Source organism: Oxyura jamaicensis, chromosome 3, assembly GCF_011077185.1.
Source record: "Oxyura jamaicensis isolate SHBP4307 breed ruddy duck chromosome 3, BPBGC_Ojam_1.0, whole genome shotgun sequence".
Taxonomy (NCBI): domain Eukaryota; kingdom Metazoa; phylum Chordata; class Aves; order Anseriformes; family Anatidae; genus Oxyura; species Oxyura jamaicensis.
In genome coordinates this window covers 88,522,773-88,548,006 of record NC_048895.1, presented here as the reverse complement: position 1 = coordinate 88,548,006, position 25,234 = coordinate 88,522,773, and the positions used below count along the sequence as shown (strand labels likewise).

General features: G+C 35.9%; 1 protein-coding gene across 6 annotated transcripts in view; it reads left to right on the top strand.

Annotated features, from left to right (window-relative positions):
• The window catches only part of ADGRB3 (adhesion G protein-coupled receptor B3), a 467,103-nt gene extending 444,353 nt beyond the window's left edge, over positions 1-22,750 (top strand). For 2 of the 6 annotated variants that reach the window (XM_035322905.1, XM_035322906.1), the window contains exons 27-30: positions 1,392-2,035; positions 13,340-13,375; positions 19,929-20,033; positions 21,931-22,748. In XM_035322905.1, the coding sequence (XP_035178796.1) occupies positions 1,392-2,035; positions 13,340-13,375; positions 19,929-20,033; positions 21,931-22,119 (974 nt within the window). In that variant the 3' untranslated portion in view covers positions 22,120-22,748. Of the gene's footprint in view, positions 1-1,391; positions 2,036-13,339; positions 13,376-19,928; positions 20,034-21,930 lie in introns of all 6 variants that reach the window. The other 4 variants (XM_035322902.1, XM_035322901.1, XM_035322903.1 and 1 more) reach the window with 3 other exon arrangements.
• The last annotated feature ends 2,484 nt before the right edge of the window (positions 22,751-25,234 follow it).

The window sequence follows — 25,234 nt, the reverse complement described above, 5'->3', positions numbered from 1 at the left end:
TGACTAGTAGGTTACTGAAGTAGCTGGCTGTAAAAAATTCAGCAGCCACACTGCGTTGCACAAAACGGATTGGGGTGCCAGGACATGGGGATTGTAAATTGTCACAGTGTCAGATATCTGTGTACCATTGTTTACAGGCAAATTGTTCTCTTCATAATTGAGAAATTAGCATCAGTTTTTGTGAGGTAGAAGAGTGGGCTGCCATATGAGCTGCCTGTGGAACGTCAGTGACCTGACAGGTACTGGAGGATCTGGGTCACCAGAGCCCTCAGGCTACCAAAACCAATGTGAATGTAACACCTGAGATACTTCTAGTTATCTTACTGTCTCAGTCTGGGAGAAAGATTTTATTGAACAAGCTGGTATTGGTGTAAATTAACATACTATTTTAAATCAGGACAAAAAATATCCTTGCACCCAGCTGGAACAAGCCCAGGAATTGGATATTTCTAAAATTTTTCATTCTTACTACCTAGCCTTTTTTCTTTCATTACAAAACTTGAATTGCAAATTTATATTTAATTTTCAGAGAAATAATTGTGATGAATGCTTTGATGTTGAATACATCCCTTGGTGTTCCTGAAAAAAATGTTTTTTTAGTGACAAGAAGAATAAAATTTACATGTGCAGCTTACCCTAATAAAAAATTGCTGGATGTCAGTACAACTTTGACCATGAAGTGGATTATGAATGCTTTATGAGACATGTTTATATTCTTTATAACCTCTCCAGATGCAGCAAATTTTTTATTTTTTATTTATTTATTTATTTATTTATTTTTCTGGTACCAATGTGGTTACCTTTTTCTCACTTTTATTTGAAATAATTGAACACAGAAGAGTTTTGTGTTAAATATATATGTATAAATATATATGTGAAAAAGAACATTTAGGAGCTCAGGAATACATGTCCATAGCTATAATCTTACAATAGAAGATTACAATATGTTGACAAAATTATACTGCCTTACAATCAGACATTTTCCAAGAGGTTAGTTATGTGGAGTTAATAATGGCAGTACAGATGTCATACTGTTGTGTTTTTTTGGAAAACCCTTAATTGAGTTACACATGGCAGACATTTGCTTGAGCTGCAGGTCACCTAAGATCTACGTAAGGAAGTACGAATAAATGAAGCACTTGTTTTCTTTTATTTAAATGACCGAGGCTTAGTCAGATATGTATGTCAGTTATACACAGAATATTAAGAGGTGTTGATTATACAAAAACCCTTCCCAAAGCAATACTTAATAGAACAAAAGTTATTAAACACAGAAAGGGAGTTAAAAAAATGCAATCGTAAAGGGAATATTAATAAATAATGCCACGAGCAAAAGCAAAGTTTGAGAGACATGGTTTCATGTTTCAAGAAGTATGTTCTCTGACCCACAGTTCTGCATAAAGACATTGGACCTTGCAGAGCGGCTACTATAACAGGAACACTTTCTAGAATCTCACTAAATGATGAAGAGGAGGAGAAGGGACCGAACCCCGAAGGAATGAGCTATTCTACCTTGCCTGGAAACATCATCTCTAAAGTGATCATCCAACAACCAACAGGTCTCCACATGCCTATGAGTATGAGTGAACTGGCTAACCAGTGTTTGAAAAAAGACAACAGTGAGCTGCGGAGGACTGTGTACTTATGCACAGATGATAATTTGAGAGGTGCAGATATGGACATAGTCCATCCTCAAGAACGGATGATAGAAAGTGACTACATAGTAATGCCCCGAAGCTCAGTAAACACCCAGCCATCACTGAAAGATGAGAGCAAAATGAATATAGGCATGGATACATTACCTCATGAAAGGCTGTTGCACTACAAAGTTAATCCAGAATTCAATATGAATCCTTCTGTAATGGACCAATTTAATATCAATTTAGACCAGCATCTTCCCACCCAAGAACATATGCAGAGTTTACCGTTTGAGCCCCGCACAGCAGTAAAGAATTTCATAGCTTCAGAGCTGGATGACAATGCAGGATTATCCAGAAGTGAAACTGGATCCACAATATCAATGAGCTCATTAGAGGTCAGTGACACATAAAAAAAAAAAAATATTGTACACTCTGTTGTTCTAATTATATGATAAAACAATATATTGTGGTTTGTCTCTAAGGGGTCTAAGCTGATGTTTTAATTCAGAGTAAATTATTGTTTGGGATCATGCACTGCTGTTCACATTTCTCTTAGTATTAGAAGTGTTTATACATAGAAAACAAGATAAAAGTTTCAGAACCAGTGCGTATGAACCTGTACAGTTCTGGAGATTTAACATTCCAGCCAACTGCAAAAAAAAATCATGACTTGCCATGTCAAAAGCAATGGAAAATACGATATTGTTATCAGAATACTACTGCAAGATACAAGTGACAATCATTAACCCTACCTGCAAGCCCACTGAAATTAAAATATTTTCCATCTTATTGCTGGCAATCATATCTCACTTACATATGATAAGTCTGATTCTGCTCTCACTAGTGTGAGTCTTGAATTCTTCCATTTGTTAGTCTGCCATTTAGTGATTTGTATGCATGTTTGTATGGTTGTATGTGTGTGCAGGCATAGGTACAGCCGATGTGTACAGCATGGTCAGGTAGACTTCTTGTGGATTAACTCAGATGCCACTCAGATTGTAAAAATGGACTGAAAAACCTTTAATAAGAAGCATTCCTTTCATTACTACAATCTGTCTGTAGGATTTAAACATTACAGATATTGGAACTACTTACCTTGTTGACCTGTCAGCTATTGCCATTCCTATTGAGCCTGTACTTATGCAAAATCATCAGCAAGGTGGAACTGATTTCATATACAGTCCCCTTTAAGAAAGGGGAATTTGGAAATCAATTTCACCAGCATTTCAAAGGTTATGAAATGCAGCATTTGTTATAGGAAAGAAGATGACAAATGAGAAAAATATGGTACTTACCCTGTGAAAGAATTTAAAGATGGAAAAAAATTCTACTGTATGTGACTTGAAGCCATTAGCAATTGCTTTATGATTTTTGGAGTTGTCTGTGCAGGGAAGCAGAGGCTTTATCCAATTTTTAAATTGTTAGACACAGAACTATACCCCATATTTCATAGAATAGGTATCTATGGATATTTATTTTAAATGGAGTTTTATGTGTGTATCAACAGGATAATTTGTGCAGAAGATCAGAACTTAGATTCCTTTCAAGAGATGCCCTTACAAGCATTGACTGTGAAATGTTTCCCATGTTGTTTGTCTTGTTTGTGTACTACCTTGAGTTTTTCCAAACATAATTTAACTGAAAAAAAAAAAAAAAAAAAAAAAAAAAGAAGTTTTACAAGTAAGCAGTGTCCACTTCTTGTGGGCTCTTTTGGATTGAATATGTATAATCCTGGGATAGATTTTTGAAAAGGTTTCTGAAAAATATCTTCAGTACTTCCACACTCAGTGCTGAAACAGACTCTTTCAAAGCAAGCTGGCATCATTAAAGTTACTGCCCTCAGCTCAGGTATATTAATTAATAGATCTTAGGTGATGCACAGGAGTTCTCCAATTTAATGCAATACAAAAACAGAATAGCTCAGGTCACCTTTTACTATTATCTCCTTCTGTCTATCTACAACACCTTCTTATAAGTACTTTTAGGCCTATATGGAGCCTCAAATCCAGCCTTGTTAATATTAGATATATGGGTGAGACATCTAGGGAATGATCCTCATTACTTGGAAGACAGACCCCTGGCACCCTACCACCCACTCTACCTGAGATCTAAATTACTCTCTAGTGATTTTTCTTTATTTCCATTGGTGACAAAGGCAACCTAAAATATTTCTTCTTTAGAGTTTGCTTTTACTGTATTTGTATCATATTTTAAGCTTGCTTCTAAGATGTGGCATAGATAGCAAATCTAAATCACCATTTGTTGTGGTTTAACCCGGATGGCAGCTAAACACCACACAGCCATTTGCTCACCCTCCCCCCTCCCTCTCTGGGATGGGGGAGAGAAACGGGAAAGTGAAGCCTGTGAGTTGAGATAAAAACAGTTTTTTAAGATATATAATAATAATATGTACAAGCAAGTGATGCACAATGCAATTGCTCACCACCCGCTGACCAATGCCCAGCCCAGCCCCGAGCAGCCGGCCCCTCACCCCAGCTAGCCACCCCTAGATATTGTTCAGCATGACGTCAGATGGTATGGAATACCCCTTTGGCCAGTTTGGGTCAGCTGTCTTGGGTATGTCCCCTTCCAGCTCTTGCTGCACCCCCAGCCTGCCTGCTGGCAGGACAGAGCGAGAAGCTGAAAAGTCCTTGGCTTGGTGTAAGCACTGCTCTGCAGCAATTAAAACATCAGCATGTTATCAGCACTCTTCTCATCCTAATCCAAAACATAGCACCCTACCAGCTACTAGGAGGAAAAATAACTCTGTCCTAACTGAAACCAGGACACCATTCTATATATCATTTTTATACTCAGAAGAAAGTACTAAATATGTAGTAGAAAATATAATAAAATAAAATATTGTAGTAAATACTTAGTCTCTTCCAATTTTGTAAACACATTAAGTTTAGAAAGCTGTATTTTGGCCCCAAAAGCTGTAAATGATTAGGTTATTAAAGCTAACTGAACCAAGCATAATTCCATATCTTAGGGAAATATATATCTATATTAGGGCAGATCAAAAATGAAAGGAACTGTTTTAGCTTTTGTGCCTGTCTTTGTGGTTCTCAGCACTACTTGATTATATAGCATTACTTCATCTTTTGTTAAGGATGTGCTGTAAAGAGTTGAAGATAGGAGCATGAAAAAAAATGTACATAGAATAAAATCAGTCTTAAGCAGATACAGATAAGCAGATCAAGCCAGATACAGAATGAGATTGTGGTTTTATGTATGCAGTATGCAAAAAGCAGAGTTGAGGCAAAGCCCCAGAATGCCAGAATGGCTAGAAGTGACAAGCTGGATTAACTTTTATTGCTATGAGAAACAAAAACCAAAGGGAGGGCAAGGGATTTTATTTTTTCCAAAATATTTCACATCTCCCATACAATATAATTTTAGAAGAGTTTAAGACCTTTTAAAAGTCATGACTTTGTCAGGCACTATGAAGGAACAAAACCTCATTTTGCCCATTTTTTTCCAGACAGAGCCTGACCAGACTGTTTCCAAAGGAGAAGCTTCTGAGCATTAGGAAGCTTCCCTCAGCTATCAGCTGATATTGTTGTCCCGCCCAAAGTCCAACATGGCAGTACACGGGTTTCTGTTCAGTAGGGGCTGTCCCCTTTTGCTGATCCAAAGGAACAAGAGCGCCTTTCCAAAGGAAAGGAGTCCATCTATAGTGTTTTCTTGTAGTCTCTCCACTATTTGCCATTAGATATTTCCTGGTGCTTTTTCTGGAATTACCATACTAACATTTTGTTTGTTTGTTTGCTTGTTTGTTTTTATCATGTAGTTGCACAGTAATTATCATTTACCATGTTAGTAAAATGTGTTTAGGCATTTGTGACCCGTGTTAACATAATTCTTTTTTTTTTCTTCTTCTTAATTTAAAGTCTATAATTAATAAAAATATAAAAATGGGAATAGTTTCCACAGTGGTTAGAGAAAGTATCTGTCATCAGAATGGTTTTAGATGTCATGTGATCCATTTTCAGCCAAAATCCAACCCAGCATCTGATTTTGGTAGTTTAATTATGAATTCACAAATACATGAAGACATAGAAATACTGCAGAAATAACTGTTTGCAGATGGACACACAGTAAAATGGAACTTAATGATGTGCATTGAATAGTTCTTATCTGCCCCCTCATTCCATGGTAGTACCAGTCTTTGTGGCCATAAAACTGAACCAACAGAATTAGACGACAGTTTGGAAAACATAACCCCTGAGTATTTTCACATCTCTCTATATATGTAGGTATATATATACCTATACCTATATATAGGTATATATAGGTATATATATAGGTATATATACCTATATTTATAGGTATATATAGGTATAGGTATAGGTATAAGTATAGGTATATATATATACCTGTGAATAGGTATATATATATATCTATATACATAAGTGTATATATATATATTTCACATATTATATATATATATTTTTAAAGTGAACACTTAAATATCAGGTCTTTTTTGTGTTCTCTTTCATTTAGACTTTGTATTGATTACAATCATTGGAGATGGATGTTTTGGAATAGAACCATAGTGTTAGCACGACAACATATGTCCTGACTTTTAACTCCGCAGGGAGGATCCATCACCCCTACTATTAAATATCTAAATGTAGGCATTCCCATTCTGACCTGGAAAGGATCTTTCCACATTAGGCTCCTCTTCAGAGTCAGCAGAGAGAAATATGCACTTTTAGGCCATGTTTAGACATCTAATGTAGGATGAAGTAAATCACATGCTGTCAGTGCAGCTATCTACTGATACCAGAGGGAAAGATAAAATGAGTAGGTCAGGCATAAACATCAAAAATATTGATGTCCTAAATTCAGTCAGATGAATCCTACCATATGTCACAAGCTTTCTTCTAGTTTTTACACCTCCATTTTTTTTCACAACAGAATTCTTTGTTGGGAGCAATTAAATGTTTTATTATATATCGAATAATTTCAACTTTCAAAAGATTGTTGGAGAATGTCATAATATTTACATAAATACATTCCCCAGGTAAGTATATATTTAAGGATCTGCAGATTCCCAGAGTGCAAGTCAGTGATTTTTTATTTGGTATGTACGCAACAGTACTCATGTGATTATAAGCACAGGCAGGCATATTAGTACATCACTGAGTTTTTGAGCAGGAGTAATTGAACATCTGGCTAATCTCCTGCACATCCTTTGTATGCATGGATTAAAATTGCCTTTGTTACCTTGGCATCAAAGTGGTTTGGAGTGTGCTCCTTCAGTTCAAAGTGTTTTGGTTTTAATGAAGAAAGGACTCTCAATACGCTCTTTAGGAATGGTTTTTGTTTTGAAAATGTACACTCAGAGTGCTGTGCTCGTTAAAATAAAATTACTTTGAAGTGAGGTAGTGCATATTCCCAGCCACCAAGATGCAAGGAAAGGTTAGAAGGTTTAAATGCAGAGGAAGCTGATCTGTACAACATATCTTTGGGAAAAGTAATTCTTCTCTCTTTATTGTGGAACAAATATGCAAGAGGGAGTAGGTCACTTGCTGCCTGATTATGTGAAGAGACTTGCATTGCTACGTTTGTGGGACAGGAATGATGGGTTCTCTCAAGGGAAGGTCAGTGTAGTGTGAACTTCTTCTCAAATGGAAAAAGGAGACAAAGAACTGAAATAAGAGGAAGGGCATGCGAACATGGGCAAAAGAAACTTTTATTAAAGGCAAAAAAAAAAAAAAAAAAAAAAAAAAAAAGAGCATCAGCTTTATAAGAAAAGGAAGGAAAGGACTTTCCAAATGGTTTGCCATGTAAAAGACATTAATTGTCTTCCCATTTTCATATTTTCCTTGTTTGTGTTTCTGTCACAATGTCTGCTAGGAGATTGTTATGTGGATAAAGAAGTAAACCCCCTAAACTGGAAGCATGGTCAAAGTAACCCTTCTGTACTCATTCATGAGAGCTCTTAATATAGTCAAAGAAAGTAATCCCCAGAGCTCCTTGGCCAAATTGCTGATGTGGGACTGAGTAAAGACAGACATGTTCAAAAAGAGGGAGAAAAAAAAGAGGGCAGAAATGGAGAAGAAGCAAATTCTAAATAACAAAAGAACAGAAAGGAGAGAATAAATATGTAGTTAAAATAGTCAATCTTGTCAATAAAGTACCAGAGCATCAGGCAGAACAAAAGCAAAATGGTGTGAGGTCATTTTGATTTATGAGATGAGAAGTTAAAAAGAAATAAATTTCAAAAGAGAAAGAGAGAACAAAAATAGAAAGACAAGTACCACAAGAATTTCCTCTTTATCATGTTTCCACATATTATTTTTTTCAGGCATTCTCTGTCTCAGATTTCTCTCCCTTCCATTCTTTTTTTCATTTCAAGAACTATAGAGACAGTTCTTGCCAATTTTGTGACTCTCAGTGAAATGAAGACTAGACCTATAACAGCCCACTCTTTCTTTTGGTGGTATGAGTAGGTCTTGAGTTCCTCTAACTTCAGAAAATGTTGCAGCATATTCTTAGGCTGCTCTACTGGAATGGAGGTAGAATAAGGCAGAGTTGATTCTAGAAACTTAAGACATAAAGAACAGAAATTTAGTTAGCATTAGAGAGTATAGTGCACATTTCATTTTTATATTACAAGCAGCTATCTTAACTACAAATAATCCTTAGGAAACATATTTTCAATTGCTTGTCCATGTAAGAAATGCTACATTTGCCCCCAGAACCTTCAGAAACACAAAACAAGTATTTTGGTCCTTTGAGTAAAAACATATGCAGGTTATATATATAAAAAAGGAGCAGTAAACCAGAAAAATTGCTGGAACAGTTTTAAAATGGGATCCCGAAGTTCTGGTTGTGCTGTGTAGAAGTGCTACATTTGCTAGCAGATTTTCACTTAAAATTTACACGTTAAAAAGCTAATCCACTTTTTTTTGCTGAAAATATACTGCCTTATGTCCAGCTCATTTTATAAACTAATAGCCAATGTAATCTATTCAGAAATCAAGCTTTTTTTTCAGTTGTATACATACAAAAGACATTTTAAATCAAAACTGTCTACTCACATTCCACTTTCATATCTCTCAGGGCCAAAAGAGATTCTCCTTTAATTTTGTTCAGGAAAAAAATCCTCCCCAGGATAAGATCTTGTATGTCAAATCTAATCTCAGAGTGAATTATAAACTCCTGATAATAAAGCTTTATATTAATGGAAACATGGTTATAGCCCTCACAATAATGTGGTATCTCTGGTTTCAATTATACTTTGCACAATGTAATAAATCTTCAGGAGTATCTCATGTAATTAATCAGGTAGTGGCAAAATGCAGACTAGAATAAGGAGAAAACCAGGCATTTGTTGTTTTACAGAGATGGAGAGGGATTTTATTAGTCATTTAGTGGGAGCAGCTCCTTCCTAGTGCCAGCAGATTAGTGCATGCTTCTGTATGGAAATTATTCTTCAGTGTTCTATTTTTGTCCCCCAGTGAGCAGAGTTTAAAGTTGCTCTGGAATTACACAGAAAACTATACATGATTAGCACAAAGTAAAATTGATTTTAAATAAATTACTACTGCAGACCTCTTTTCAAAGAGTTTTGCTTTGGTCCTGGCATGAAGGGCTTGGGATTTTTTTTTTTTTTTTTACTTTTTTTTGCTGTGATATGCATTTTATCAATCAAGATCAAAGAGCCGTAGAAATTAGAAATGGAAAAAAAATCTTGTCAGGTCATCTCCTCTGTCAATGCAAGAACATTTTCTACAGTGTATTTCTGTAATGCACAGTCCAACCTCACTTTGAAGACTACAGTGAAGGGGTCCCACTGTTTCCTTCAGCAGCTCATTTTGCAGTCACATAAACGTTCTTTTTTACTGACCACTTAAAAAAAACAATTAATTACAAATGTTTATATTTTTATCGTACCAGCTCTCTTTAGCAGTGTTCGTATCCTTGTAAGCTTTTCAAGCAAGCTTCTATGTTTGCTTCTTCCAGAGACAATGTTTAAATAAACTGTATGACTTCTTTATCCTTTCCTCTTGATCTGGTGTATTAACCCTTTAAAAGGATTTTTTGTTGCTCTAATCTGAAATTTTCCCAGCATACATGCATAGTGGGCACAATGGGCACAACCTGGAACACAATGGGTTCCCTCTGAACATCAGGAAGCAATTATTTGCTGTGCAGGTGACTGAGCACTGGCACAGATTGCCAAGAGAAGTTGTGGAATCTCCCTCCTTAGAGATCTTCAAAAGCTTCTTGAACATGGTTCTGGGCTCCAGGAGTTCCTTCTTGAGCAGGGGGATTGGACCAGATGACCTCCAGAGGTCCCTGCCAACCTTAACCATTCTGTAATTCTGTGATGATTTTGCTTCTGACAATTCAGAGCATTAGTGCAGATATCTCACTGGAGTTGTTCAGGAAGGGCTGTATACATCCCCGCCTGCTTAAATGGAGACTGGACTGTTTTTTTTTGTAGCATTTGGAACTGTGCATGGATATCCTGTTCACTTCTTACCCATACCCCTCAGCTTTTTCAGAATTATCCCACATAACTCCCTGCTGCTGAATAATTGCATGTACCTTCAGATTTTTTGGCAGTTCTTTTATTAGTTACCCTTTGCAATTCTCCAGCATTAAAACTCTTCAGTTTGGAAAACAGATGACTGTGTAGTGAATATGGAACAATTATTCATATTTCCTATAATTTAAAAAAGGAGCATCAAATGAAATGGCAAAGAGATAAACAACATGATTTTCTTTGTCACATTATGCATATTTAAATTGTGGAATTCACTACCTTACCATATTTTGGATGTTAAAATTATGAATGAGTATAAAACATGATTAGACTAATGGAATAGTGTAAAAAAAAAAAAAAAAAAAAAGTGTTATAACACTCAACAGATCAACAGAGTGCGTTCCTCCTAACTTACAGTTGAAGAACTAGAGAGTGTATTGCAACAGAAATATCACTTTTTAGACACACTTTCCACATTCCTTCTGTATAGCCTGGTCAAATACAAAAGCTGAGATGAACCATTGATATTACCCTTCATGGCCATTTGTGAGTTCTGTTCATTTTACTTTATGCTCAAATGGATCTCCAGCTGATCCTTGAAAAAAACAAACAAACAAACAAACAAACAAAAAAAAAAAACTTCCAGTCTAACTTTTATGTTGGTTAAAATCTTTCTCAATTTTACAGTTAGGTAAAACAGTTTTTTGAAAATAAACATACTGGTGTGACCAATTCAGCAGCTCATTTGTCCCAAGAGATTTTTTTTTTCCTTATTCTATTTCATTCAACTTCTACCTTCCATTAATTTAAATTGCAGAATGAGCTAGATGGTTGACTAGATTTCTAAAAGCATTTAGGTACATTTGGGAAACCCTACTTTTCTCAGCCAAAGAGTCAAACCAAGAAAACTTTTTTAAGAAATATGTATATATGTTTGTGTGTATATATATATATACAATCACAATTAATAACACAGATAAATATGTTGCAGACTGTAAAATGTGTTATTTTACCATGAAAATAGTGATAAAGTTGTTCAGGTGCAAAACCTAATAATCTGGCCACAAATAATTGCACTGTCATCAAACAGACTTACAGCAAAATACAAAGGTGTCAATTTTCTAAATCACAGTATCCAGCAAACTTCATAATTAATTTCTAAATTTTCCATGTTTTCACTTAGGGTTCTCAGTCAGGCAGTTCAATGGTACCAAGTTTATCACTGAATTTTAGCTTAAATAATGGCTTTTTCAAGCATTATTCAAATCTGCACCTGTAAACTTCACCTTATCATCTTCTGTATGCATTTCTTCTTTTGAAATTACTGAGCCTTTACTGTGGAAGATGTACTCTAATTACACCTTAAAAATAGATCCTTCCTCATTAGAGATACACAGCTTTCTTCAGGTGTTGATTTACTGTGAAATGATTAAGGCCTGTATCAAAGGTATACTTGTACCTTGGTCCTCTTAATATGACTGAGATGTAGGTACTCAGCTACCTTCAAGAATTTGAGCATAAGTTCCTCATATTTTTGGGCATAAGTTCCTCATATTTTTCCTGCCTCCAAAACCATTGCTGTTTCCAAGTTTTCATGCTATTTGGGTTTGCAGAATTGTTTAATTTGTTTTTAACACTGTCTTTAAATTATGTTAGGTGAAAGCAATACTTACTAATTAATGATAGCTTCTCCAAAATTTGCTTTTTTTTTTTTTTTTTTTTTTTTTTTACTTTTTTTATAGTGTTTGTTTTGGTTTGGTTTTTGTGCCTCACAGGTCTTTAGACATCAGTGTGTCTAAATTCTGTAGGGAGTGCTACAGTTGTCTTTTTCATATTATATGATATTGTAGATACCATATTGTAGACTGGAGCAGGTCAAAATTTTACAACAAATCCTAGATGATATCACAAAGTTGTATTATGAGAGATCAAATATTTTCTGCATTCTGCAGCTTTAGGACTTGTAGAATTCTTTCTTTCAATTGCAAGAGAACAAAAACACTTACTAAACCCTGCATGTTTGTTAAGCAAGATAAAAGCCAAGTATAATGAAGTCAGTAACATTATTATTATTTACTCAATTGGTTTGACTTCTATCTCACTGCAGAAATAGGTGATTTCTATCACCTTTGATTTCTATCTCACTGCAGAAATAGCTGAATAGGTGCATTTTGAAAAGGTTTGATCACCATGACGTAAAGCCATCCTATTCCACTACAAAGAAATTAGGGTTAAATTGTATGGGCAAGCCCTTTCTTTTCTTTAGGTATTTTTTCGTTCCTTTAACTCTTCTTCCTGAAGGAGAATGTATCTTTTCTTTCCACTTACATGCTTTTCCTCTTTTTTTCATCTCCCCCAATCACTGCTTTCCATATCTCTTTAGTCTATTGCAAGCCATTCATTTTCCAACCTTATTGGAAGAAGAAGAAGATATTTTTTTTAAATCTCTTCTTTATAATATTACTATTTTAATCTGATATAATTGGACTTCATAATTGGTTTCTTTCAGAATCTGTAAAAAAATTATGTGCTAAATTATTTGTGATATATCTAAGGAATCATATTCTGTAGTATTGTATACAATTGTTTACTTCAATAGTAAATAATTCTTTATTTTTAACAGATGCTTTGAATCAGATATATCATAAATGTAAAACAAAATCATTGCTTTCTTCATCCAGATTGTCATTGCAAACAAACAAGCTGAAGCCTCTATGGAAAGTATAGGTGGCTTGAGCTTGATTTTGCTATCAGTTATCGCATTGAAATTAACGGAGTTGTACCAATGTAAACCTGATGAAGGGAAGAACCAATTTCTATATACTTATAAAAGCCTAAAACATGGATACATATAGATATCTATGTAAAAGGAATAAGTATTATGATAATTTACAAATACCACAGAAAGCATAGAAATAAATATATTTTATGTACAAATAACATGCATATGAAACATCCCAGTGAAATGCAATCTGGTTTATTTCAGTGAAAGGAATACAGTACTGGTCTAATAAACTGTACAGAAAGTAATTCATTAGTCTTAAATTGTCATAATAAAATCCACAACCCCTCACAGAATGCATAACATATATCTGATGGAAAAACAAGAATGTTATTTAGACTCATTGATGTGATTTGATGAATAGTCCGCTTGTTAATACAACCTCTTTTTTCTTTCTTTTTTACTGCTTAATAGAGAAGAAAATCACGTTATTCGGACCTTGACTTTGAAGTAAGTTTCACTGAATTACTCCTGATTATTGCAAGTATTTTCCTAAAAGCAAATATGAAGTGTTTTAGCAGATTTTAGTTTTCTGACACAGATTTCATAGGATTTTTCAGTCGGTGCTGTATAGAACAAGAGAAATTCATGAAAACTACTTTGGTGCAACTTGTTTGTAAAATATTCTGAGATCAAACTGTCATAGTGTAATATTAATCATCATGGTTTCGGATTTTAAATTCTCTGCCTCTTCATTTTCATCCTTTTTTTTTTTTTTGGCTATTTATCTGCTAAAAAAGTGTGACACTTCTGTAGCACAGGCCACATTGTTGCAGAAGCTTGCTTTGAGAAATTTTCAGTCATTTTTTCTATCTTTTTCTTCAATACTAATTTACTAGCATATGAGTTTCACATCCAAATAGTGGTTATAAATGTGTCAAATTTTGAGTGATGATGTGCTGCAGTTGTCAAAGTTTATGGGTCACATGCTGTATAAAAAATCAAGTTTATGTAAGGTTCCTTAGGTTAGATGACCACAATTTCAGACTTAGAACCAACCCATTGAATGAGTAGGTTTGTTTGTGTTAGTTAATGAAAGTTGTATTCTCAGTCACTATGATGAAATCTTTGAGAGTTTTGTTTATTTTTTTTTTATATACTCTCTACTAGAAGCAACACAGCAGTAATTTTTCAAGAGCATTTTAATAATTTATCAATTTTTATTTTTGCATAGGCTGTCTGTACGTTATAGCTTGATATAATTAATTATCTGTGTCTCTAGAGAAGTTGAACAATCATAATATTTGCATGGAACCTACTGATATGGGACTAAACTTTAGCTTCCAGTGATCCTTACATGTCAACAGTAGCTTTAGTACTTCACCCTCCTTGTTTCCATGTTCAAACAAAAGCATTCTTTATTATATGGGCTGTAAACGCATACACTTTCAGATTTCAAATTCTAGTCCATAGAGAAGACACGTTAACTAGAAAAATGCAACCATAGAGTGGTCATAGAAGCCTAGGAATGAGAGGTTTACTTTGGTGACCTGCTTTTGCTAAAATGCTAACCTTCCATGTCTGATTGTGTTTTGTTGATAGTTTAATATCATGCCTTAATATCCTTTGTCATCTTCTCGCAGAGGTTGTAGTTATCTTAGGTACTCATGTAACCTCTCAAATATAGCACCAGACAAAGATTCACACAGTAAGTTCAAAGAAAATAAAATGAAAATATTATCATAAATATTTTAGGATGTACGTAGAAAATAAGAACGTGAATCAACAACAAAATTCTGATGAGCAAGTGAGTCTAAAATTAAATGCAAGCAATATGAACATTTTTTAGAATGATCTTCACTATTTCAGTCTGGACCAATCTTCTCTCTTCCAACAGTTCTTGAAGCACCCTTAAGGAACTAGGATGATAGAGGTACCATTCACAATAGGCAATGTTGTGTTAGACTTCTTATTTTGGAGACTATGAGAATTTAGTAGCATCCAAAGAGAATATTCCATGTTAGATAGTGCCATTGAATAGTCTTTGACATGTTCGTCTTACTGCTGTAGGGTTGCAGTTTGATAGCAATATATATATACTTACCACTCCCCTTAATATAGACATTTTGAAGTAAAACCAAACCAAACCAAACCAAGCCAAAATAAAACACGAAAAACCCTTCTTTTTCCTGAGGGTCACAGAGGAAACACTAAGCTAGCTGCTTTGTAGGGTGAACACAGACAGACCGAGTCTGTATTCAATGCCATAAAATAGTCTCCATCCCTCCATCCCTATTATCTCCATTATATATAAATACAGGTATAGTTTTGTGAACCTTCATAGCAAACAGTAAAGAACAAAAGTCCTATGATTGTGCTGGGTAGTTTTATAGATAACATGTCTCCAGATAAAGGAATGAAAGGAAGAGGGAAAAAGATGATATCCAAACTGGCCAACCATTATCACAGATCTTCTGTTGGTTAGAATGAAGGCTAGACCAGCTGTAACTTGTTTTTCCTTTATAAATAGTTTGCCATTGCATCCTTAAATCGTCCCTTCATGTAGAAGAAAGACAGACTGTAATACAGTGAGTTTAGTCTATAGGCAGAGAGTATTACAGCTTAATAATATACTGTCCGATACTAGAATTTGCAAAGCAGACTGTATGAACTTTGAATTTAAAATGAGCATGCAACATCTTTTCAGCTCTTTTCTTTGCTGTTACCAAAGATTACTTTAGACACCTTTTCATATACTTCAGTATCCAAAACATGACCAAAATCCTGGTCCAGGAGTTTTGGATCCTTGCTGTGCTGCTAGCTGTGGTAATGCCAAGTAAGTGTTCGCCAAGCACAATCATTACGTTCTGAATTTCCCCAAAGCTGGACAGGTAATTTTTGTCATGAAGGCACAGCACTAATACTTAGCTGTCAGATCAAATAAAAGTCATTCTAATTATGTTGAGCAGAAATACAGATGCTGTGGAAATTCCCAGGAGGTCTTTACAATAGGTATGCTCTGTCACTTACATAAACATTCAGAAGAGTTAAACACTATTATTGGCATGCACTTTAGGATACAAGATCACAATTACCTTTAAATTCTATGAGAAGATCTGACTCCTGCATTTCCCCACCCATCCACTTCACTCTCCCCTTCATACAATGTGTTAATTTTATCTACTTACAATAAACAACTTTTATGCCAAATAATTCAGAAAACTACTTTATTACCCTGCTCTCCAGGATTCAGGTCATCTCTGGCTCTTTCTGAGCTCCATTAGGGAGACCAAGGATACAGAGAAGTATGAATACCAGAATGTCTTTTCTTTCCACAGAGGAGCAGAATCCCACCAGTAATAATGTTGAATTGATATTTAATTGCTGGAGATACATTCTTTCAGAATTTTATCCACAATAGCCATTCATTATAGCAATATTGCAAACTCACCCCAAAATTTAGAAGATTTCTCTTACTAATCTGAAGACATCTCTACAAGACAAAGGAAACAAACAAAAAAAAAAAAAAAAAAAAAAAAAAAAAAAACTCATGCCTGCAAGGAAAAATCCTTTCTCATTCCTAAGTCTGGCAACAGATCAGACCTATAACATCTTGAAAACACAGCATGCTTCCATTGTAGGGCTGGGAAGGCATTTCCCCATCTGTTCCTTTCACCTAGCTATTTCATGCAAAAAATAGTATTTTTATCTGTAACAATGTAGAAAATCTCCAAGGCAAATTGAATGACATTATTTGTTCTTGAGCTAGAGTTCAGCTGAAATCTTATCATAAATAAATAAATAAATAAATGAACTGGGTATAGTATTATGTCTGAAGTCCTTCTCATTTTGAGAAGTGCTCTTCTGAGAGTAGGTGCTGAGAGTAAGTCTTGGCCTTTTCAAAATTCAACCTTGTTGTTATCTGTGAGTGGAGTAGAAATGTGAAAGGGGTATCAGCTCGACCTGTCCTGCTTTAGGGGTGAACGGGACACAAGAGTTACAGCGCCTAGTTGACAGCCAGCTGAATACGAGCCAGCCATGTGCCCTGGTGGCCAAGAAGGTGAATGGCATCTTGGCTTGTATCAGAAATTGTGTGGCCAGCAAGACTAGGGAAGTGATGATCCTTCTGTACTTGGCACTGGTAAGACCACACCTCAAATATTGTGTTCAGTTTTGGGCCCCTGACCACAAGATGAATACTGAGTTGCTCAGTTGTGTGCAGAGAAGAGCAATGAAGCTAGAGAAGGGACATATGAGCAGCGGCTGAGGGAACTGAGGCTGTTTGGCTTGGAGAACAGGAGGCTCAGGGGAGATCTCATTGCTGTCTACAGCTACCTGAAAGAAGCTTGCATTGAGGAGGGTGTTGGTCTCTTTTTCAGGTGGCAAGTGATGGGACATGAACAAATGGCTTCAAGTTGTGCCACAGGAGGTTTAGGTTAGATATCAGGAAGAATGTATGATGAGTGAGTCTTTAGACTGGTGGCTAACTAAGTTGCTTCTGGTATGGGATGCAGTATGACTGGGCAAATCCACAACTGTGCCTAAAGGAGGTGCACTTTCTAAAGGCAGCATCAGAGACTCCTCTTTCATCCTGTTCAGGTCCTTATGTTACTGCAATCATTTTAGTATGTATTGGTGAAGATTTTCAGCTCTGTGTTGCATTCTAAGACTGATAAAGCTGTGTTTTCTACATTGGCAATTTAATAGGGAAAACAGATTAAACCCCCACAAATACTTTGTGGGTTATTTTCTCATAAAAGAGAGTTATCCAACAGAGCACGCTTTCTAGAGAACAGATAAGATGATGAATTCTAAGAAGGAATAAAATAATTTTAAAAGGCTAGAAATGGAGAGCTGATGTTGGAAGTTTAAGTTTCTGTACCTCGCTGACAATTCAGATCATTTTTTCTAAGCGCTGAGGAGGATAGGGTTGTCAGTGGGTAGAAATTATGGAATGGAAGAGAGGCAAACACAAAGCAACTAAAAGATCCATATGTACATGTGCATACCAGTTATTCTGCTATTAAGAATAAAATTTAAAGCCTTTTCTCTGGCAGACTTCCCACTGCAAGCGTTTAATTTCTCCTCCCACCTGCTTCTCCTCAGGAATAATGTAATGAACTGAGTAAGACATTTGCATTATTCATATTTGCTATTTAACTAAATTCTTGGGTACACGATTCAGAAAACTATCAGAAAGTAGCATTCTCTATATTCCTAGCCTTCTATTAAAAAGTTTCCAGCTGGAGACATTTGTTTCACAGTCATATGCTATTTTCTGCTTTTAGAGCCAGTATTTTAATGCATCAAATCTGTTTTATTCCCTGCAGCATGTCTCCTTACTTCATCCAATAATAATCTTTGAGGCAGAACCTTTCTTTTCAAAATTCTATGTATAGGAAATTTGTTAAATATTCCTGTCTGCCATAACAGTAACAGCTTAAAAGAATCCCTAGGAATTGACTTAAGTGAAATTTCCCTTATAAATTTAAATCAGCTATCTCTAGTTAAATTATGTTTTGCAAGGAGTTCCTCATGGAATCCTGCAAAATTGTTTCCCTTTTCACCCCACAACTCATGTTAAGTTAATAGGTCTTTAATTGCTTGCTATATCTCACGTCTCTTTTGTGAATAATGTTGCCAATTTCCTGTTTTCAGAAGTGAAACCAGTTCTCAATCTGTGGTGTGGCTATATTAAGGTTAATATGGTCATTACAGCATAGCGGTAGGAATGCACAGCCAAGAGAGCAGCCACGTTTCATGAAATTTATAAATACAGAATGCAAATGAAAGATAAACAAGTAAAAATTGGAACTGGTAAAATGTTATTTGAGGGTTAGCTACTGCAGCTCCATTTTTAAAGGTATTAACTCAGACTTGGTGGAAGTGTTACTTGCTGGGGAGGGTCACACTCAGGCACTGCATACATAAGTTTGTGTGGCTTGTCATGTACACTGCCAGGGAAAATCAGGCTTGAAAATTAATGGACATATGTAGTGGCTGGTGACCTGCACTGTTTCTATCAACATTACTGGCTGCTGCCCTGGCTGCAACTCAAGTTCAAACAGTTACAGAAGCTTAGGAAAGTCAAGCTGGGCCCATCTGCTGTTGGACTGAGGTGAAGCATCCTCAGCCCTTCCTGTCTCCTGTCCACCTACAGTACTGAACCACAAGTTTGGCCAAACAGTAAGCAGCCTTCAGCTTTGCTCTGGAGGCTGGTCTGAATCCATACTTGATAGTGAACTTATCTGGAAACAACACAGATGGTATGCATGACAGTCTAGGCCTGAAAATAGGTTTCACTCTTTGTGTAGCTGCCAATGCAGATACATGGCCTGAGGGCTCCTCCAACTGTGGGGTCTGTTTGGGGTCTCCACCTCTTGCAATGGAGTGCCATATAATTAGATTTTGTGGAAGAATGCCATGTGCATTGGCTGGGGGGGGGGGGGGGGGCCCTTAGTTTCAACTGCTCAGTCCATAAAATAACAAAACCATTAAAGTTGAGATATTATGCGTATTATCTTAATATGTATTCCATTACAACTGCATTTTGTGATGATCTGAATGACAAGATGTCTGATTAAAAAGACATAACATTTTGGCCTTTTTCCTTTTGGTCCAGGAATCCTGAGTTTGGTGTTCCCATAAAAATTATTCTTAAAAAGTTATGATACAAACTACTGTTGCATTCCTCTAGAAATTAAAATGCTAGTATCCAAGCTGAAAACAGAAATTCTAGAAAATATTCCTAATGTGCAAAAGATAAAGTTCCTTCTGAGAAACTGCCATTGCTTTCAAAATTCTTTCAGGCTAGCACAAAAAGTGTGTTCCTTGATTTCAGCAGCTCAATAAATGTGGGGTTAAAAAAGTCCTTTGTATACAGGAAGTGCATTAAACAGAGCAGAGAGAAGACAGTGCAATTCACTTCCATTGATTGAGTCTATAGGGAAAAGATGGCCCTGCCAAATTCAATTTACTTCATTATGCTGGGGGAAATAACGGTTCTCTTAAAAAAAGCCCAGATTCAATTATAAATAAAAGCAATTATGTTCCTTTTTTGCAGAAGGTCATGCATACAAGAAAAAGGCACATGGAATTGTTTCAAGAGTTAAATCAGAAATTCCAGACACTGGACAGATTTCGGGATGTACCAAAATCAGGCAGCATGGTAAGTTTTCCTTCTTGGCTATTTAAAATATGCTGGATCCCTAACAATAACAATGAAATGGGAGTTCTTTGAATTCGATGTTATTTCCTGAGAAGAGCTCATTTTGTGCTGCTTTTACACAGCCTCAGAAATGAGAACAAAAGACATTTTCAGTAATCTAACCTATGATGGGATTCATTAGATTGTACAACTAGACAATAACTGTCACGGATATCATTGTAGATAACAAGTAATTGAACTATAGGGAACACATTTAAAATATGTATGTGTCTACTAAGTCTAAAAGACTATATAGAGAAAGCAGCTCACTAATAAAATTTAGCCAACAGGGCTTTTCCCCTAGCTAGGCAAACAGATATTAAATTAGTTACTGCAAATAAGTCCAACTAGATTTACCTATACATAAGAGGGTCCAGAAGGCACACAGGGTCTCTGTAATCTTCTGTCTTTTCCATAATAGGCTTATAAATATTTAGCATTGGAAAAGCAAAAATTAAATCATCTTGAATTGACACTGCTATCATCATAATTCAAATTTATAAACACACACTCATACACACACATAACACCCTGACTACATCTGATAATGAGAGCAAGGAAATAGTTGATTCTGCCTAATTAAAACAGCTAATTTAGTGTGACATATTTGTTAGCAGTAATATTATGATTAGTAATAATTTTCTATATAACTTTATAATGTGAAAATTGCATATTAAATGAAACTGAGCTAGAATCATATTATTATACAGCATTTTATGATGAGTTGCTCTCAGACATGAAGAAGTATTAAGCAGATGTGAGGTCAATGGGTTTACATCATTCTAATTCAACAGAAATTTGGCCCAGATTCTTTCATGAATCTTTAGCTGTGATATATGTTATTTTGCACCCATTTCTCACCCCCTCCCCCATCTGATATTTGCTGGCACATGAAGTTAGCATTCACCCCCTATCTGAAATTTGCTGTCCATGTAAAGTTTGAATTCATTCAAAATCTCAGAGGGGTTTTCTGAGGATGATCTGTGGTTGATTGCTCATGTCAGTGAAAAATTCTTGAAGTTTCTGCTAATAAAAGCTGCCGAGGGGAATGGCCTATGCAGTCAGAAAGTGATCCAGTTACCTACATGTCAGCATCTCAGGCTATTTTAGACAGCCTCAGGTATATTAATCTACAGCAGAGTATTTGCAGTGATGACATAGGACCCATACCTCTCTTGAAAGATAGTGGGAGATCCAACAGGATCTCCCAAAGGCATCTAAAATGGTGTGAAAATGTTAGGTTTAGGCAACTAACATAGCAGAAATCACTAATGAACTTGGTCTCACTCTGTAATGACTTTTACCCTGTACAACTTGACATTCCAAAAGAATTCAGGGACAGTAGAAAATAAGACACCTTCAGCTTGCTAATCCTAATATACCTGAGCTGTTAAACAAGGTGGCTATAGCATTCTTGATGAGCAGGTTTCTTCTGTTCTGTCATGCATTTGCCTCAATTCTACATTAAGCTGGCAATCTCTGTTTCAAAACACTCCATATTTCAGACAGCAATCTCTCCTCAATTAACTTCGCTTCTCTTTCTGCACTTTTTGACACAACCACAGCTACAATGCTGGCTGTTGTTCCTGGATCATTTGGCGATTCCTCACTTACATTGTTTCTTGTGAAAGACAGGGCTTAGCTGGCAGCTCAGGTGAGGAGTCTGCCAAAGAGTTGACTGCTTGCAGTGAAAGACAGTCACAATGGCGCAGAGCATGTGCCAGCCTGGCTCCCTGCAAAGCCATTTCCTCTCCCTCGCTCCTGCATCTCATGAGAGCACATTAGTGATCAGCCTTATAAACAGAAAACACATTATTTCATCCTCATTTTTAATTGCTCTTTCTTCTCTGCTCTTCAGGAGAACTCAGCACAGAACAAGGCTCCATGGGACAGTTTCAAAACCACAGGCGAATATCAACACTATACAACGATAAACGTATTAGACACAGAGGCAAAAGATGCTTTAGAACTAAGACCAGCAGAATGGGAGAAATGTCTGAACTTGCCTTTAGATGTGCAAGAAGGTGACTTTCAAACAGAAGTTTAACAAAAAGAAAAACAAACTGAGCAAGAGAAAAACAAACAAAAATAATTCATTGCACTGACGATAAAGAGACTTTGGGAATCCTGACACTACTGTCTGAACATTGTGACTACTTTATGTCAGGCTCTTCCTGTGCCAAATGTCAGTGTTTTTTTTTTCATACAGTTTATTCCCACTAGTATGGCTAGTGGCGAACCAGGTGTACAATTCTTACCATCGTGTGTTGTAAGTACCCGTGGAATGGATTTGTAAGGTAATCTTTATAGATAAACCTCAAGCAACGATTCATGTTGTAACAGCTTCATTTGGTTTAGTTTTCAAAAAACTTCACCATGAAGCACAATGTATATATTTATGCAGTTTTTAAAGTTTATAACAGTCTGTTTGGCCATTACTACACTTTTTACTTTATAATATAAAAGCAAAGTTTTTGTCATTAAATGAATGTCTGTTGAGCTACATTCTTCATTGCTTTAAATGCAATAAAGTAATAATCTCACTTTTATATGAATAATATATTTCACATCTTTATTATTGCAGTTTTCTCTGGAAAGCTCAGAGTAGCTTTCTCTGCTGCAGCTGTGTATAAAATATTTAAAATGTTGTATGGTGTAAATAAACCTTTGTCTACATATCAGTTTCTTAGTGCATTTTATTCTGTATTTGTTGATCTTAAATTTGCATATTTATAAAGTTTTCTTTAAAAACACACATACTGAATATGTATTTGGAGTTTTCATAGTATATTGTTCTAGCTCCTGCAAGGAGTTTCTCAAGTGTATTAGTAGGTTTGTATGGCCATTCTGCATTTTCTTAGGATAACTTTTGTGACAATGTACCATATAAATTGGACTTGTCAGAATACTAATTGTTCTATTTTATAACTATTTTTTCTTGTTGCAGAAAGACAACTAATGGAAAATAAGGACAGCACCCCAAGAAAATGTTGATTTAGAATCATTGAATTTTGTGCATGTTCTTGTTGCTGTATAACAACAAGACTTTAAAGATAAAAAAAAATTGAAGTATTTTTGACAAAAAAAATGGAGTCTGTTTCATATTATAAATCAAGAGCACAGCATGTTTTATGTTGCAAATACAACAATTAGGAATAGAAAGAAAAACTAAATCCTCTTTTCCATGCTTAAAACTGAAAGCAAATCTTTGAAACCTCTCCTAATCTACAACATAGCTGGGGGAGGGGGGAGATGGCATCTCAAATCTGTAGGTGCTAAATTTGTAGAAATCCTGTTTACCAAAACAATTCTGTTCGTGCTGTACAGAATTGAATATGCCACAGCCTACTAGCTGGAGAGCTCTTCTGAGAGGAAGAAAGCATGCTCACGAGTCTGTTTAGCAAGGAGACTAAAATACAGAATTGTTAGAGAGAACTTTACCCAGAGCTTTGACAGATGGAGATCATCATCCATCAGTTAAGAGGAAAGCAGCAGATCATCCTTTTATTTTCCAAAAAAGCTGAGGAGCAACCTTTGGGAAAGCATTCCAGTCACTGAACACTAAAAGAAAGGAGGCATTTTCTCCAGGCCATAGTAAGGTCCTTAAGTCATGAGGAGCCCGACTTTGCCTATTCCAAATGAACAACTCATGCAAAGTGCAGACTTAATCTAAGACTTTAACATCTAAATTTTTGCATGAATGCAAACTAATTAGCTCCCAACCTAGTACCAAGTTCTCTACCTACCCAATTTAGGTGCCCATGGGTTAGACATTGTAGTACTCAATTTTGCAATACATCAGTCAGTCAGAACTGGCTGTCTATCAAGAAGTTGATGCAGAAACTGGCTGTGCAGCCTATGGGCATCCATGCTGCTGAGATCTGATATTGCACCAAAGACTCAGTTCTTCACAAGATGAGAATTTAAGTCCCAAATAAGAATTTGAGTATTTTTTTAATATATATCTATAAAGATCTAACCAGAAAGGGGTTTATTTTCCCCTCTAGATAAATATATGATGGAAACATCACATTTGTAAGGATTTCATCTAGTATAGTAAGCATCTCTCAAGCAGAGTAGGTTTTTCAAAATTTCAATTTTTTGCAACCAAATCAAGAAGCTTAGGCTTTCTGATCCAAATATAAACCTTAGCTTCTTCCTCGTTTGATCAAAATATAATGCAAATCTAAAGCACCTTGATATTTCCATAACTGAGATAATTTATATAAGCTTTATGCCAGCAAACTCTTGTTCCAATAGCAGTCTAGTTATAGCAGCAGAAAGCTTAGGGTAGGCTGCAAACTTACCCAGGAAACATGACAAATCAGTCTATACTCAAAACTCTGCTGACCCAATTGTGCTGTTATTAATAACCTAGCTGATGCAGGTTTAACATTAGTCTGAGTATTTATGCACCACACAGCAGTCACAGATGTGCTTTCAGCATATCAGCAACAGTTCAGTGCCTTTTTATTCACTCTTTATTCAGATCTTGAGCTGCACTGCCCAGAAAGCCCTAGGGATTTTTATTTTCCTATATATTTCTTATTTAGAAATATTAAGAACATGCTGAAACCCACTGTATTTACCTACTGATTATATTGCTTCATATCAAAGCAAAGTTTGTCTTCCATAGGCAAGCTGCCACACATACTCACGGCTTACTTCTCAGTGTCTCTGGAATAGTGCAAGTCAGGCTGAGCCCAGCACAGAGAGTACAAACATGTACGCATCAGCTATGCAAGTGTTGCTAGAGCACTGATGTTTGGCATTATACTACATCTACATAAATAGGGAGTAGGGAGTCAGAATTCCCTACATTACAGTGGATGCAGAGATAATGGGGGGGCTCTGCATTTTCCTGCCAGGGAGGGCTGGTACCATTCACAGTGCCCAGTCCTATCCCAGCTGGCTCCAGCCACATTTCCAGCAAGGTTCAGGGGTGTGAAGACTCAGCTCCCCAGTGTTACTGCAACTGGCACAAGACTATATCAAGGCAATTGAACTCAGCCTACATATTCCCTAGACATATGTAAAAAAATAATATATATATATATATATATTTTGAGGAAAGGTCTCATTTTCTCAACAGTTTAAATACACTTTAGTAACCATGTAAGACCATATGTAGTTCCTCTGTCTCTGTCTTCCTCCTACATATA